We start from the raw sequence: 18,393 nt of genomic DNA, 5'->3' as shown, positions 1-18,393 counted from the left end.
CTCTATATCTCTCGCCAGCAATGCACAAGCGCATAGGCAGGCGAGACCTAAAAAGCAATCAGCTACTCCCAGAAGAAACAATCCGCCTTGGTTCTCGACTGTTTTGAAACTAGAAAAGTCTAGGTGTAAATATCTTGAAAGGCGATGACGTAAGACTAAATCTCTCTCAGATAAAGTAGCACTAAAACCACCACTTAAGATCCATCATCATAATATTAAAACTGCACGGAGAGATTTCATTACAATGAAAATCAAGCAGGCAGGAAAGTCTACAAAAGCACTCTTTAAAACATTTAACCATTTTATTAAACCACATGCTTGTACGTGTGACATCCTGATTTCTCAAGAATTGAGCGGCACATTAGGCAATTTCTTTCAGGAGAAAGAAGCACTCTGGATTTCTATCTTCTCTCTCCGAAGGGCACCTGAAGAGCTTCTTACCATGCACCCTAGAGCAGACCACGGGGCTGCTCAAATAAACCAAATCAGGATTCCCATTGGACATGTGTACACCTAGCATTATGGTGAACATTTCCAGCTTAATTGCTCCTTCCATTATGTCCCTCTTTTACCTCTCCATGGACCTAGCCACAGTACCCATTGCATGGAAAACTACTCAAGTCACTCCCATCTTTAAAAAACAAATTTGGACCCAGGTAATATGCAACTCTCTGCCTTTCTGGAAAAATACAGGCTCCTCGATGTCACGAGAGCATGCCACGGCACAGAGACAGAGCTGGTCGCTGTCACTGACACCATTAGACCCGTCCCTGGATGCAGGCACTCCAGCGATGACAGTACTTTTAGACTTCACAGCGGCTTTCAATATGATCTCCCATGGGATTCTCATTCGCAGGCTGCACGGCAGTGGGGTTTATGGCAAGGTGCTCAAATGGCTACACTATGCAGATTGATATACCACAGGGATCCACACTTAGCCCTATGTTATTTAACGTTTATGTTGCCCCTCTTGCACACATCATCAAGGCATGTGATTCTGAGGCAAACTTATATGCAGATGACACACAACTGGTCATCTTCTTTTTTCAGGACCTAGACGGGGTCAAAACCCACTTTTGACCCGACCGAATGAGGAAGATAGCTCTCTGGATGTCTAGTAACTGTCTTCAACTGAGTGGAGAAAAAACGAAGTTACTCTTATTTGGTAAAGCTCAGGAATTATGGAAGTCAGATTGGTGGCCTCCTGCGTTGGGGCCAGCCCCGTCCCAAATCAAGTAGTAAAAAACTTGAGCATAACATTGGATCTCACTCTCTCTATGCAAGAGCATGTTTCTAATATTTGGGGAACCTGCTTTGCCACCAGGCAACTACTGAAAAACAAATTTCCTTGGCTCACTCCATCTTCCAGAAAAACTCTTGTGCAAGCCTTAATCACAAGGGATTCCTACTAGGACAATGCTTTATTGGCTGCTGCAAATTAGATGCAGCTGTCCAAACTACAAGTGGTACAGAACACACCTAGATTCTCTTCTGCCCCAATTCTGAACTTTTTGCACTGGCTTACCATTAGGGAAAGGATCATCTTCAAGATAGGCTAACTCATACGTCACTAAATGGGAATGGCCCATCTTGCCTGCAAAATAAGCTCAGACAACACAACATAACCAGACTGTTAAGATCTAAGAAACAAACGACCTTTGCATATTAGACTATGCTTGGTATTTGGAAAGTTCACAAAAGTATAAAAACATGGCTATTTAAAGCTGAATGGTCTACTTCCTTTGGTGTTGCTTGCCTGTATTAGGGGAGCGCTGAGCTATCCCTTATTTATTTTTATTTATTTATTTATTTTATTTGAGTCTTATATAGCGCGTGGTTACCCTTGGGCATCCCAGCGCTTATCAAGGAGTCCGTCAGACCGATGCGAAGCTATCCAGCGTGTTAAGATGGGAAAGGGTGCGTTTTCAGAGACTTCCGAAAACGAAGGATGCAAGTCTCACGACGCAGTTGCATAGGGAGCGAATTCCAAAGGGTGGCTCTATGCACCGAGAATCTTCTGCCTCCAGTGCGAGCTTTGTGGACTCTGGGGACTTGTAGCTAAAGTTTTTGATCAGAGCGAAGAGCTCTGTTGGGTTTGTAAGGCACCACTAGCTTCCTCAAAGAAGGGGGTCCTTTCCCTTGAAGAATCTTGTGGGCCGTACAGAGAGCCTTAAACTTGACCCTCTCTCTCACCAGGAGCCAATGCAACGCTTCCAAGGCGGGCTTAGCTGATTGTCTCCTTGATGTGTTAGTCAGCAGCCTAGCCGCAGCATTTTGCACCTGCTGCAGCTTACTGAGCGTGGCTTCCGGAGCACCAAGGAATATGGCGTTGCAGTAATCAAGCCTGGAGATAATTAACCCCTGGATGAGTAACCTCCTCGATGGCAAGGGGAGGAGGGGCAGGACTTTACGGGCTGAACGAAGAAGCCCAAAGCAAACCCCCGCCGTTTTCTTGGCCTGAGTTTTAAAGGAGAGATCCTGCTCCAACCAGACTCCCAAGCTCTTGATCTCTTGCTTGGGGCTGGGGAGCTCCCCCAGACAGCTGGGCCAAACGGTCAAGGGGAGAGAGGGAGTCTTGTGCCCTAACAGCATTATCTCCGTCTTGGAACGGTTTAGTTTAAGCGACGATTCACACATCCAGGTGTGTACATTGGTCAGGCATAGGCGCAGCGCATCTGGGTTCTTCTCCAGTTGAGACAATGCGACCACCAGCTGGGTATCGTCAGCATAGCTGATAATTTTTATCCCAAAAGGGGCCACCACATCCTCCAGGGGGGCCATATTGACGTTAAACAACGTAGGGCTCAACGAGGAGCCCTGTGGCACACCACACTGGAGGGGGATAGATGGAGACTTCTCGCTGCCTTCCCAGACCTGATGGGTACGGCCATGCAGAAACGACCTAAGCCATTGCAACGCCACTCCTGTGACCCCCACATTGGACAGCCGTTGGATCAACACTTGATGGTTTACAGTGTCAAAGGCAGCACTGAGGTCCAGGAGGATCACTGCCACTGACCCTCCTGAATCCAAAATGCTCCTTGCTTCCTCAACAACTGCCAAGAAGGCGGTGGCTGTGCCCTGTCCTGGCCGAAAGCCGGTTTGAGAGTCTCTCAGCAAGCCATTGGATTCCAGAAAGACGGATAGTTGTCGATTAACCAGTCTTTCAGCGATCTTACCAAGACCCGGCAGCAGAGAGATGGGCCTGAAGTTAGCCAAATCTGACGAATCCAGATTGGGTTTCTTCAGAAGAGCCTTTACAACCGCTCTTTTTCAGCTCGGCGGCGCCACACCCTGGGTAAGTGATGCATTAATCAGGTTCGCTATAGGAGCTGCAACCACAGATGTTGCCTGTTTCAAAAATCTCATTGGAGCTGGATCCTCTGGTGAACCACTCTTCATGGATCTTAGCTCCTTTGCGACCTCAGCTATAGGGATTGGACCGAAGGTATCCAGGCGGGGGCCTTCTCCTGCTATCTGATTGCCTATCTGTGCAACCTGTACGACTTGGGGCAGGGCAGCTATGATGTTTTCAATTTTTAGATGGAAAAATTCTGCTAGCTCTCTACACTTCTCAGCAAAAATATCCTGAGTTGGTGGGGGCTCCGGGATTTTGAGGATTTCCTTTACCACTGTAAAGGTCTCTCTCGAAGAATTAGAGGCACTTTTTATCCTTTCTTCAAAGAATTGCGCCTTAGCACTGCAAAGGGCGTTTTTATATGTTCTTATTGCAGTGCGATATTCATCCCGGCTTGCCACCTCCCAGTTTTTTCTCCAAGTTCTCTCCAGCCTCTTGCATCCTTTCCTAAGGATGCGCAAGTCCGGCGAATACCAAGGGGCGGAACCCAACCTTTTACCCCTCTTTGCTACTCTTTTTTTGGGGAGAATGACGTCCAGGGAGTTGGTTATCCACAGCTCAAAATCTGTATCAGCTGTAACCGGATCCGCTGCTACCGGGGGGCATGAGCTCTCAAGTCTCGCAATCCAGTTAACTGATAGCCTGGACCAAGCTCTCTCCAGAGTACAAACTCTCGGAGAGGGAGCCGCTCTCGGGTCAACCTGCAGACTGACCTGAACCAGGAAATGGTCAGTCCAAGGCAACGGACAGGCGGGCAGAGCTGTAAGATACGGAATATTTGAGAAAATAGGATCAAGAAGGCGACCCTTGGAGTGGGAGGGTCCCAGGTTTTTTAGGATAAGATTATAAGCTTTCAGATCACTCAGCAGATCCGCCGCCACAGAATCCGTTGGATCGTTAAAATGGAGATTCAAATCTCCAAGCAGCATAAAATTAGTTGTCGCGGAAGCCAACTGCGTGACTGTTTCCATCAGAGAGGCAACAAAACTCCCCAACACTCCTGGTGGGCGATAGATCAAGATGCCTGACACAGTCACCGTAGGAGACACCTGTAAAGAGAACTGACAGCTCTCACAGTCCAATACGTCACTGTTCTGCGCCTTACACACCAATGTGTCTCTATATATAATAAAGAAACAACACATTTGCCAGTGCTGAGAGACTAGTTTTTCAAGACATGTATAAAAAAAGCATACATGAAAAATAGCATGGACACTTGCTTTTTGAATTGCAACTTTTGCTTTTAATTTTTCAAGACTCTTTTAGTTTTTAGTCGTTTTTCTTTTTGTGCATGGAAATACAAAAACATGAAGAATTATATATACATTTATATACAAACATGAAACAGACAAATTAGTATGTACAGTGATTCAAACAACCTCACATACAACACATTCTTGGCCAACCATTCATACTATACCACATCCATACTAGTCCCGGTGTCAAAAGAAATCCTATATATACAAAACGATCTTATTTGTTGTATTTTAACACTTTTCACAGTTATTTCTCAAGGTTTGAAAAAAGCAAATTAGTTCTGTAATCAGTTGACAAATCAAGTCCAGTGTTGATTCGCACAGATGACCCGGGACCGGGTCGGTCGACGCGTTTCGAACCCTGTGAGTGCCAGGGTTCTCCTCAGGACCAAAAAGTAACTACAAAGCAAAGGGAACAATCATCACTACCAAAGATCTGAGAGATCAACACCTCAAACGCTGATCAGCTAGTCACAGCCTACCTCTACTGTTGGGTCATGGCTCCAACCGTGGTTAAAAGGCAGATGTAATCCAAATTAGGTGAAGCGAAAGGTACTGGAAAACATTAAAGACAAACGAAAAGTGTGCTAAGTATCAATGTTGATGTCACACAAAACCATTCTCACACTCCTCTCTAAGTGTCGGTCTACACGCTTACCTTAGCCGTAATGCGTGCTAGTTTCGGGTTGTGTCCCCGACGAAACGGGCTCTGTCGTGTTATTCGATTCCGGCGCCAAAAAATGCTGAAAAGATCGAAAAACATGTGTAAACCCAAAATTGTTGTGCGGTACGTCAACGATTGGTGGTCCCCATAGGTGCCATTCTTACCATGGCCGTGCTCCACGCTGGTACTCTAAACTTTCTATGGTTCGTGATTCTCCGCTCCTTCCCCTTCGAACTCCAGACTGTGAATGAAAGCCAACCGTGCTGTTGGTTATGGGTGTGGTTTGGCTCTGGGGAATTGTGGGAAATGTAGTTCTGTTAGTGTTTTCGAAAACTAGAGGATTTTGGGAGATGTAGTCCTAATTCCAAATTCATGTATTGGGTTTGTAGATTTCGGAGATCTCATTCAAACCGTTGACTGCTGTGTCGTATTTCATAATAAGCAGAGCTTCTCTTTGATTAAGCCGTGTTTCCAAGTTGCCCCATCTCGGATCATTTTCAATTTTTGACAGGACCGTCCACTTTAGTTTGTTTTTGTCGTGGTTCTTGGCCAGCCAATGGTGTACTAAGGGCGCATTTTCGACTTCTCTGCGTAGTCTGGATTTGTGCTGAGTGATGCGTTGCCTGACCTCTTGTGTTGTTTTACCAATATATAACTTTGGACAGGGGTACAATATCGCGTAAACAACATTCCTAGTCTTGCAGTTTGTGAAGACTTCATGCTTCCAATTGATATTATTGAATGAGAACACCGTCTCCTCTATAGTTTCGGGACAACAGATGCAAGTACCACATTTGTGGTGTCCGGTTGTTGGAGGAAAACCAAATAGACTTCTTAGAGTTGGGCCTTTTTCTACAGGTAGGGCTGCCCACACAATGTGGTTTGCAACACTCCTTTCTTTCTTATATGCAAACAAAGGTGGATTTCTGAAATCCTCATGTAGATCTTTAACCAGATGCCAATTTGATTTTATCAATTTTTTAAGTTGGTTCGCCGCAGGACAGAAAGTAGACACGCAAACCACTCGGTTTTGTTCCATTCTTGTTTTCTTTTGCATTAATGTTTCTCGTGGCGTCCACCATGCTCTTTTGAGAGAATTCTTTAGTAGTTTTTTTGGGTATCCTCTTAGGAGAAGCCTCTCCTTCAATAAATTCGCATACTCAAAATAGTCTTCTTTCCGTGAGCAATTCCGACGAATCCTGAGAAATTGTCCAAAGGGTAGATTTTGTTTCAAGCTACGCGGGTGATTGCTAGAGTACAACAGTGCTTCGTTTCTATCCGTCGTTTTTCTAAACAAAGTAGTCTCAAGGTTTCCATTGCAGGGTTCAATTTTCACATCCAAGAATGTTATCGATTTATTCGATGATGTGCAATTGAATTTTATGTCATGTGTGCGTGAGTTTAACCATTCAACAAATTGATTGAGGGTTTCAGGGTCGCCAGTCCAGATGAGAAACACGTCATCTATATATCGCATATAGTGTGAAATCCGGTCTCTAAAGGGGTTGTCATTGTAGATGAACTTACTTTCGTATAGTCCCATGTACATTACAGCAAGTTCCGGGGCAAATGGGCACCCCATGGCTACTCCCTTTATCTGGAAGAAAAGTCTGCTTTCTCCAAAAGATTGAGACTATAACCTTTGATGACAGCACACAACTAATGGTGACGCTAGACGTCGTTTCATTGTATACGCAGATCCCACAAGATCAAGCTCTCGAAACACTGTTATTCTTTCTGGATACACGCGATAGACCATTTCAAGTACCCTCCGAATTTATTTTGGAACTGGCATCCTTTGCATTACAAAAGAATTTTTTCACTTTCGACTCCGAATTTTTCTTCCAGATAAAGGGAGTAGCCATGGGGTGCCCATTTGCCCCGGAACTTGCTGTAATGTACATGGGACTATACGAAAGTAAGTTCATCTACAATGACAACCCCTTTAGAGACCGGATTTCACACTATATGCGATATATAGATGACGTGTTTCTCATCTGGACTGGCGACCCTGAAACCCTCAATCAATTTGTTGAATGGTTAAACTCACGCACACATGACATAAAATTCAATTGCACATCATCGAATAAATCGATAACATTCTTGGATGTGAAAATTGAACCCTGCAATGGAAACCTTGAGACTACTTTGTTTAGAAAAACGACGGATAGAAACAAAGCACTGTTGTACTCTAGCAATCACCCGCGTAGCTTGAAACAAAATCTACCCTTTGGACAATTCCTCAGGATTCGCCGGAATTGCTCACGGAAAGAAGACTATTTTGAGCATGCGAATTTATTGAAGGAGAGGCTTCTCCTAAGAGGATACCCAAAAAAACTACTAAAGAATTCTCTCAAAAGAGCATGGTGGACGCCACGAGAAACATTAATGCAAAAGAAAACAAGAATGGAACAAAACCGAGTGGTTTGCGTGTCTACTTTCTGTCCTGCGGCGAACCAACTTAAAAAATTGATAACATCAAATTGGCATCTGGTTAAAGATCTACATGAGGATTTCAGAAATCCACCTTTGTTTGCATATAAGAAAGAAAGGAGTGTTGCAAACCACATTGTGAGGGCAGCCCTACCTGTAGAAAAAGGCCCAACTCTAAGAAGTCTATTTGGTTTTCCTCCTACAACCGGACACCACAAATGTGGTACTTGCATCTGTTGTCCCGAAACTATAGAGGAAACGGTGTTCTCATTCAATAATATCAATTGGAAGCATGAAGTCTTCACAAACTGCAAGACTAGGAATGTCGTTTACGCGATATTGTGCCCCTGTCCAAAGTTATATATTGGTAAAACAACACAAGAGGTCAGGCAACGCATCACTCAGCACAAATCCAGACTACGCAGAGAAGTCGAAAATGCGCCCTTAGTACACCATTGGCTGGCCAAGAACCACGACAAAAACAAACTAAAGTGGACGGTCCTGTCAAAAATTGAAAATGATCCGAGAGGGGGCAACTTGGAAACACAGCTTAATCAAAGAGAAGCTCTGCTTATTATGAAATACGACACAGCAGTCAACGGTTTGAATGAGATCTCCGAAATCTACAAACCCAATACATGAATTTGGAATTAGGACTACATCTCCCAAAATCCTCTAGTTTTCGAAAACAACACTAACAGAACTACATTTCCCACAATTCCCCAGAGCCAAACCACACCCATAACCAACAGCACGGTTGGCTTTCATTCACAGTCTGGAGTTCGAAGGGGAAGGAGCGGAGAATCACGAACCATAGAAAGTTTAGAGTACCAGCGTGGAGCACGGCCACGGTAAGAATGGCACCTATGGGGACCACCAATCGTTGAGGCACCGCACAACAATTTGGGGTTTACACATGTTTTTCGATCTTTTCAGCATTTTTTGGCGCCGGAATCGAATAACACGACAGAGCCCATTTCGTCGGGGACACGACCCGAAACCAGCACGCATTACGGCTAAGGTAAGCGTGTAGACCGACACTTAGAGAGGAGTGTGAGAATGGTTTTGTGTGACATCAACATTGATACTTAGCACACTTTTCGTTTGTCTTTAATGTTTTCCAGTACCTTTCGCTCCACCTAATTTGGAATACATCTGCCTTTTAACCACGGTTGGAGCCATGACCCAACAGTAGAGGTAGGCTGTGACTAGCTGATCAGCGTTTGAGGTGTTGATCTCTCAGATCTTTGGTAGTGATGATTGTTCCCTTTGCTTTGTAGTTACTTTTTGGTCCTGAGGAGAACCCTGGCACTCACAGGGTTCGAAACGCGTCGACCGACCCGGTCCCGGGTCATCTGTGCGAATCAACACTGGACTTGATTTGTCAACTGATTACAGAACTAATTTGCTTTTTTCAAACCTTGAGAAATAACTGTGAAAAGTGTTAAAATACAACAAATAAGATAGTTTTGTATATATAGGATTTCTTTTGACACCGGGACTAGTATGGATGTGGTATAGTATGAATGGTTGGCCAAGAATGTGTTGTATGTGAGGTTGTTTGAATCACTGTACATACTAATTTGTCTGTTTCATGTTTGTATATAAATGTATATATAATTCTTCATGTTTTTGTATTTCCATGCACAAAAAGAAAAACGACTAAAAACTAAAATAGTCTTGAAAAATTAAAAGCAAAAGTTGCAATTCAAAAAGCAAGTGTCCATGCTATTTTTCATGTATGCTTTTTTATACATGTCTTGAAAAACTAGTCTCTCAGCACTGGCAAGTGTGTTGTTTCTTTAGTTTCATTTGGCTCAGCCTTGCTGAGTATAGGAGTCAAAACCCTTTTTTGCTATTAGTCTCTATATATAATGGCAGTACCGCCACCCCGCCCCTTAGGTCTATCAAGATGGTATATAAGAAAACCAGGGGGAAGGGCTTGAACCTTGTCTGCGCCTGAGCTGGCAACAATCCAAGTCTCCATCAGGAACAGGATGTCCAGTTCGTGATCTTGTATCAGGAAATTAATTTCCAAAGCATGACACGGTAGAGATCTACAATTAAGCAGCGCCATTAAGAGGGTGCTTTTTCCCTTATCTAGTTGCATAGTAAGGCATGTCTTACAGGCGGTGTAGGGTGACGAATCCTTATAGATGTACTTACATGATGGATTTTTAGGAGCGCGCAGCGACATAATGTCCTCTCGGGAGTACGTTATCAGCGTTTTAGGAAAAAGAGCCAGCGGTTCAGGCCCTGGGCCCGGACGGGCACAGACGGGCACAGACGGGCACAGACGGGCACAGACGGGCACAGACGGGCACAGACGGGCACAGACGGGCACAGACGGGCTGGACTCTGGCGTGACTACGGCGCGATTACGGCGTGCCCGCTGCGCGTCACCGCTGCGCGTTTCCATGTGAGGATTAAGTAGGGAGCTCGTGTGTCCAGGCGAACACTAGACAACTAACTAGAATGGCCAGTCACGTCCCAACCTCCACCCAAGATGGCCGACACGCTTTCCCCACGGCGATTTTAGCAGCAAAGACGGCGCATTTAAAACTGGGGCAAATACAACTAAGATACAAAACAGGGGAAGCAATTTAAAAAAGCGCGAACGCTTAGAATACAGTGGCTGTAATACTAATAAAAACGCTGGGAAGTGCAGGGCAGCGTCATGCAGGTAGCCTTGACCAAGGCCGACTCAAAACACTAACTCGCCTTAAGTAGGGAGCTCGTGTGTCCAGGCGAACACTAGACAACTAACTAGAATGGCCAGTCACGTCCCAACCTCCACCCAAGATGGCCGACACGCTTTCCCCAAGACCAGCAACCAGCTAATGGCCCGGCAAACAGCGGTGAAGATCACCAAGTTAGAGTGCATGTAGGCGCTCTAATAGCAGTGCGAAAACGGCGATTTTAGCAGCAAAGACGGCGCATTTAAAACTGGGGCAAATACAACTAAGATACAAAACAGGGGAAGCAATTTAAAAAAGCGCGAACGCTTAGAATACAGGGATGATTCGTTTTGCGCTATACTAAATGCGATTAACATTACACAACCTTTTTAAATGATTGGGCATTGGTATTTACTCAATACAACAGAAGAAATCCATCTGCCCGCCCCAAAATTGTATCAAAGGAAGTATCAAATGAGAGTTGTGTATACATTAACCACCGCTAAATTTCTTAGAAGACTCCCAATTGTTAGACGCCACCCAGACGGGCTTCAGACCCAAACACGGGACCGAGACCGCCCTCCTCATGGTCACGGAGGAATCCAGAAAAATCCTGGATCAGGGAGGATCAGTGGCAGTGATCCTCCTTGATCTCAGCGCAGCCTTCGACACGGTCAGGAATGACACCTTGCTGCACTGTATGTCCAGCGTCGGAATTAAGAACAAAGCTTGGCTCTGGTTTAAATCCTTCCTGGAGGACAGATCCTTCCGAGTCGTTGACGGTGAGGCTGTGTCCACCAGTAGACCATTGAGGTGCGGAGTCCCTCAAGGCTCCTCTTTAAGTCCCGCTCTTTTCAACATCTATATGAGGCCACTGGCCGATGTTGTCTGCCGTTTTGGGATTAAGATCATCTCTTACGCAGACGACACACAGTTGGTGGTCTCACTGGCGCAGGTAGCCAACCCACCTGCGTCAGGCGGACTTAGAGACTGCCTAAAAGAAGTAAAAAGCTGGATGTCCTTATCATCCCTCAAACTGAATGGGGACAAAACGGAGCTGATGCTTCTGGGCCCCTCCGACCCCCTCTTCTTCAACTCCCTGTGGCCCTCTGATCTAGGCCCCCCTCCAGCACCTAAGGACAACATCAAGAGCCTTGGGGTATGGTTGGACAGTTCCCATTCATTTAAGACTCAAGCCACAAAACTTTCTACAACCTGTTTTGGCCTCCTTAAAATGCTTAAGAAAATCTTGCCTCTCCTCCCTATGGAAGCCAAGCAGGTAGCAATACAGGGTTTGATACAGTCCCGCCTGGATTTTAATAATGCTATACCTTGGCGCCCCAGACTACACCCTACGCAGACTTCAGACAGTGCAGAACTGTGCGGCCCGTCTACTGCTCGAACTCCCTCGCAGACAATCAGTGAGGTCCGGTCTGGTCAACCTTCATTGGCTGCCAGTACGTCAAAGAATCCGCTTCAAAGCCATGTGCATTGCTCATCAGGCCTTCTGGGACTCGGGTCCTTTGATCACACGGGATCTAGTCACCCACTACTTACCCACCAGAAACCTCCGCTCTAGCCAGACCTTCTTAGCTACACCCCTCAGAATAAAAAAGACCAGGTCGGGCGGTAGGACGTTCGCCTATAATGTAGCCAAGACCTGGAATGCTCTCCCCCTGCATCTCAGAGCCAACTCCAACCATTCCTCATTCCGAAAGCAATTAAAAACTTTCCTTTTCAATCTTCCCTACTAATCCCCAGTCCGCCACTCTATGAGGTCCCCTCTACTATCTTCTAGCGCTTGGACGCCACCGGGCAGCAATTCGCGCTCTACAAATGCACATCCATTTCCATTTCCACTTGTCAGTCAAGAATATCCAAAATGCGTTAATCGTGCTGGAAACTAATATTTTACATATTATAAAAAAGAACGCTTACCAATAAGTGAGAGTGGCACAAAAAGAGATTGTTGCATAGACTGAATATGGAAAAAGAACTATAGATCTAAAAGTAAACTGCAGTGTTCAGTACAATGCCTGCATGCATGCCTTTCCTTTCCTCTTGGTGCAAAGGCAAAACGATAAACCTGTCATGAATTTGAAGATGAAAGCCCTTGACAAAGTTGAAAGCATTAATTAATATAATTTGAAAAGAGGAAAGGCAACAATAAATTAGGTCAAGCAACTTTCTTAGAATGTGACTGCTTCCATTGCCCCTTTCGAGTGCTACTAGTGCGTGTGGGTATATATTAAGAAAATACTGGTCAGAGACACGAAGAGCATAACTTGTTACCCAGACCCCTTCATCAAAGCCAACTACAGCATTTGGCTGAGTTTAACTTAACACATTAGAAATGAAGAGGTCCTAAATCAAGATTTCTATTGAGGAGCTTGGGTTATAACTTTCGGGTCTGTTTCTTGCAAGTGGCAAATTTTGTCTAGTCGCTTTGCATAAAACAAGACGTGCATTTTTCAGTTACCCAGATGCACACATTATAATCCCTATATAATTAAACACCCAAAATCATTGAAATATGAGTACAATGTACAAACTGGGAAAATATTTACTGAGGGAAGGTGTCTATTGCGCTCTCTGAAACTACTGATGTATTATTGGACACACTCCTTGTCTAATTTTCATAATTACTGCTTATCCAACACGTATGGTCAGATGGTCCTGTCTTTTTTTTTTTTAAAGGAGAGAGAGAGAGAGAGAGAGGACACTCAATTATTCGCTTACCTGTAAAGGTGTAAGGAAGCTCTGCCTTTGCAGCTTCCATCTCTGCCTTTCTTTCTGCATCACTCAGTACTTTCTTTGGTTTTGCTTTGGGAGCATCCTTGTTCGGCTTCATCACTTCAGCTTCTTCATCACTATACATATCTGATTCAATGTCCGAGTGTTGGTCGGAAGCATTACTATCATCATCGTCGTCCTCATCATCATCATCATCATCCTCATCATCAGATTTTTCCTCCTCTGTTTTTGTTTCCTCCTCATCATTTTCACTACCCTCCTCTATAGTATTCTCATCTTGCTCCTGGAGTTCGTTCTCCAACTTGCCGTCCTGCAAACACATTTAAAAATAGGTATAACACAAGAACAACGTTGAAGTAACTGGTACTGTGATAATGTGTTTATGGGATAATCCAATCCGGTAGTAGTTGTGCGATTAGCATCAAAACAAAACCACCATGGTATTCTGGATAACTGTTAACTAACCGGCTCTAAAAAACAGTTCCTACAATATAACAGAATAATTTGCAAAATATGACAAGCTGACCAATGCCAAAAAATGCAAATGCTACTTACCAGTATGCATCTGTTCTTGGCATGTAGGGCTGCTGACATTCATATCTGTGCATAGATCGCCGCCTAGTGTTGGGTCCGGATGATTGCACATTGTTGTCCTGGAAGAGTCTTCGAAGTATCACGAGATAGGTGGCTCCTCCCCTGGACTACAGTGCGCATGGGCATCGACTCCATCCCCAGATTGTTTTTAGCCATTGTGGCCAAGATGGAGTGAAACTCAGTGAATGATGACCATGCTATGAAATGATATGTGAACACTGCAGCTGCTACAGGCGCCGGGGAGGAGGGCGGGCGTTATGAATGTCAGCAGCCCTACATGCCAAGAACAGATGCATACTGGTAAGTAGCATTTGCAGTTCGAGGCATGTGGGCTGCTGAATTCATATCTGTGCATAGAATACATAGCAGTCCCTCCATTAGCGGCGGCCGCCTGTGCCAGCTGCAGCAGTTTGGAAAAGTGTCTTGAGAACAGCCTGCCCTACAGCCGCTTGCTGTTTGGAGTGCACGTCTACACAGTAATGCTTAGTAAATGTATGTGTGGTAGACCATGTGGCTGCTCTACATATGTCCTCCAAGGGAATGGTTCCAAGGAAAGCCATAGAGGCCCCCAACTTTCTGGTGGAGTGGGCTCTCGGTGGAATTGTAAGAGTGCGCTTTGCCTTTGCATAGCAGATTTGAATACATTTCACGATCCACCTGGTAATACCAGCCTTGGAAATAGGGTAACCTTTGTGATGTGGCGCAAAGGCAACAAAAAGCTGCTTAGTCTTTCTAAAATCCTTGGTCCTATCAATGTAATACATAAGGGCCCGTTTAACGTCAAGGGTGTGGAGCATCGGTTCCGCTAGCGACTCTGGATTTTGAAAGAACACCGGCAACTCAATGGTTTGGTTGATGTGGAACTGAGACACAACCTTGGGTAGAAATTTAGGGTTAGTGCGGAGCACTACTCTGTTTGAATGAACTTGGAAGAAAGGCTCTTGGATTGTGAGGGCTTGCAGCTCACTAACCCTCCGTAGCGATGTAATTGCTACCAGGAAAGCCACTTTCCATGTTAAGAACTGAAGTTCGCAAGAATGTAGTGGCTCAAAGGGAGGACCCATCAGCCTTGTAAGAACCACATTGAGATTCCATTCTGGAGCTGTTGGAGTCCGTGGTGGAACGACTCTTTTGAGGCCTTCCAGAAATGCCTTGATGGCAGGCACTTTGAAAAGTGAAAGGTGCTGCCTATTTTGGAGGTATGCGGCCATCGCAGACAGGTGAATGCGAATGGAAGTATATGCTAGATTACACTTGTATAGATGGAACAGGTAACAGATGATGTTCTGAATGGAAGCATCCAGTGGGTCAATGTTGTGGTTTGCGCAATAGATGACAAACCGCTTCCATTTTGCCGCATAACATGCTCTAGTAGTGGGCTTTCTCGCCTCCCGAATGATGTCCATGCAATTGGGAGGAAGGTTGAGGTAGCCAATCTCTAGGACTTCAGGAGCCAGATCGCCAGGTTGAGCTGTTGCGGATCTGGGTGCTGAATGTCGCCATGGCTCTGCGTCAGAAGGCTGGGTGTGAGATGAAGCCTTTGATGCGGTACCACGGAAAGTTCCAGAAACGTGGTGTACCATGGTTGGCGAGCCCACGTTGGAGCAACTAGGATGAGAGTTATCAAGTGCTGCCTGAGCTTGCGCGCCACCAGCGGTATCAGAGGTGCTGGGGGAAAAGCGTACGCAAATCTGCCTGACCAGTTCATCCACATCGCATTGCCCTGCGACTGAGGGTGTGGGAACCTGGCGGCGAAGCTTTGGCATTTTGCGTTCTCCCTTGTGGCGAACAGGTCTATCTCTGGATGACCCCACCTTTGGAAGTACGGTTGGAGTACTGATGGATGTATCTCCCACTCGTGCATTTGGTGGCTGTGCCTGCTGAGCAGGTCCGCCATCTGATTGTCCTTGCCTGGGAGATGCTCTGCCATGAGGAAAATGTTCCTCTGAATGGCCCACTTCCACATGCTCTGAGCCAGATGAGACAGCTGCGGAGAGTGAGTGCCCCCCTGTTTCTGAATGTAGTACATGGCCGTCATGTTGTCCGTCCGGATCAACACGACCTTGTTGCACATATGTACTTTGAATGCCTTTAAGGCCATGAAGATCGCCATCAGTTCTAGTACATTGATGTGCATCTTCTTTTGCTGTGTTGTCCATAGTCCCTGCACAGTGTATTGGAGTACATGTGCTCCCCATCCCTGGAGAGAAGCGTCCGTCGTCAGGATAATCTGCGGCACAGGCTCTTGAAACGGTCGGCCCTTGCAAAGGTTTCGTGGATTCCACCAATGCAGAGAGTTGTATGCCCGACCGCTCACCAACACTAGGTCTTTCAACTGCCCGTGAGCCTGAGTCCACTGACGTGCTAAGCACTCCTGAAGCGGACGCAGATGTAGCCTCGCGTGTGGGACTATGGAGATGCAGGAGGCCATCATGCCTATCAACTGCATGAACACTCTTGCTGGAAGCAAGTGCTGAGGTCTGAATCTTTGGATCAGCGTCTGAATGCTGTTGACTCTCACTGAATTCGGCTGTGCTGTGGGCGCCAGAGTGTTTATGGTCGCACCCAGATACTGCCGTATGTGAGCGGGCTGGAGATGGGACTTTGGGTAATTCAGTGAGAACCCCAGATCGTGCAGAAGGTGAATGGTTTGGGACACGTGGGCGGCGCACAGCTGGGCCGACTTCGCCTGAATGAGCCAGTCGTCCAGATAGGGGTAGACGTGGATGTTTTGACGTCTTAGATGCGCCGCCACAGTCGCCAGGCACTTTGTGAAAACCCTGGGAGCTGTGGTGACCCCAAAAGGCAAAACCTTGAACTGGTAGTGCTGGTTTTGAATGGTGAACCTGAGGTACTTTCTGTGAGAAGGATGCAGTGGAATGTGAAAGTACGCATCCTTGAGGTCCAGAGTTGCCAGGAAGTCCCCTTGCTGAAGCAGTGGGAGAACCTGCTGCAGCGTGAGCATATGGAAATGTTCTGACAGAATGTAAAAGTTGAGAGGCCTGAGGTCTCGGATGGGCCTGAGGGATCCGTCCTCCTTTGGAATCAGAAAGTACAGGGAGTAAACCCCTGTACCTCTTTCCTGCAGGGGCACGAGCTCTATTGCTCCTTTTTGCAGCATGACGTTGACTACCTGCTGCAACAAGTGCAAGTGCTCGCCGGACATAGGACGGCTCTTTGGGGGTATGTTGGGTGGAATGGATGTGAGCTCCATACAATAACCGTATTGGATAAGAGATCTGACCCACCTGTCCGTGGTGATGGACTTCCACACGGGCAGGAACTGCTGGAGTCTCCCCCCGACCGGTGTTGCGTGGTCGGGGGGCAGTGACAAGGCGTCACTGTTTGTTGGCGGTGGAGGACCTGGAGCTGTTATTACCACGTCCTCTGCCTTTGACGTTGTTGCCACGGTATCCACCCCGACCCTTGTTGGTATAGGAGGGTTGGGTGTTACTCTTATAGAATTGCGTCGACTGTGACTGTTGACCCCTCGAGGTGCCTCTATTATTGGAGCGACGAAAGGAACCACCCCAAACTGCTGGGACTGCAAGGCACCTATAGACTTAGCAGTGTCGGTGTCCTTTTTCATTTTCTCGAGGGTGGTATCAACTTCTGGGCCAAACAGGTCGTCTGGGTTGACAGTTTGGTTCAGGATGGTAGTTTGAATGTCTGGTTTGAAACCGGATATTCTGAGCCATGCATGTCAACGCAGTAGAACGCTAGTGTTTATTGCTCTTGAGGCGGTGTCAGCCACATCCAGAGCGCACTTAATTGAAGCATTGGTGATAAGCTTCCCCTCCTGTATCAACATTTCCGCTCCTTCCTTATATTGATCTGGTAAGTGCTGTAGGAGGGTCTCTAGAGTGTCGTAGTGTGCCTTGTCGTAACGCGCTAGGAGCGCCTGTGTGTTGGATATGCGCCATATGTTGGCTGCCTGTGCAGCAACACGCTTCCCCGAAGCCTCAAATACTTTTGATTCCTTGTCTGGGGGAGGAGCATCACCCGTAGTCTGTGAGTTGGCTCTTTTGCGAGCATTGGAGACAACCAAGGAATCCAGAGGCAACTGTCCTTTGATGTATGTTGAATCAGTGGGCGCTGCCTTGTACTTCTTGTCAATACGTGGGTTGACGACTCTTGCTCGGGTGGGCTTCTTGAAGACCTCTGGCGCATGCTTCAACACCCCTTTTAGCATTGGCAAAGTCTTCACAGTTTTTTCAGCGACAGAAAAGGTGTCAAAAAGAAAATCGACGTCTACTGGGTCAGCATGGAGATGGACGTCATGGTTGGCTGCCGCTCTTTCGATTAGAGCATTGAAAGCTGCAGAGTCCTCAGTTGGGGAAGTCTTTGCTGAAAAGAGCTGAGGCTCCTTTCCTGACTGCGGGTCCCTAGGGTCGCCAACTGCAGACCAAGGCTCAGTCACATCCTCTGGGTCTGAGTAGACTGGATAGGCATACTCATCCTCGTCGCCACCATCACCCTCCTCAACATTAGAATGAGTGGGTGAAAGTTCATGGCCTTGGGGTGATGCAGGCTCCAAAGGGGCAGAGGCACCAGCAGAGTCCATCTTTTTCTTAAGTGGGATTTGGAAATGCTCCAAAGCTGGTTCAGGGGTGATCTTCCTTTTAAGGAGAGAGAGCTTGCCTGTGTTGGCGTCGA

At 46.4% G+C, this 18,393-nt stretch overlaps 1 protein-coding gene across 1 annotated transcript in view; it reads right to left on the bottom strand.

The window, feature by feature from the left end:
- The window catches only part of NOP14 (NOP14 nucleolar protein), a 297,291-nt gene that overhangs the window by 145,738 nt on the left and 133,160 nt on the right, over positions 1–18,393 (bottom strand). The window contains exon 8 of the mRNA XM_086964160.1: positions 13,129–13,453. Coding sequence (XP_086820286.1) covers positions 13,129–13,453 — 325 coding nt within the window. The remainder of the gene's footprint in view (positions 1–13,128; positions 13,454–18,393) is intronic.

Source organism: Lissotriton vulgaris, chromosome 3_2 (assembly GCF_964263255.1).
Source record: "Lissotriton vulgaris chromosome 3_2, aLisVul1.2, whole genome shotgun sequence".
In the NCBI taxonomy this organism is placed as follows: domain Eukaryota; kingdom Metazoa; phylum Chordata; class Amphibia; order Caudata; family Salamandridae; genus Lissotriton; species Lissotriton vulgaris.
This window is presented reverse-complemented; position numbering and strand designations above follow the sequence as displayed.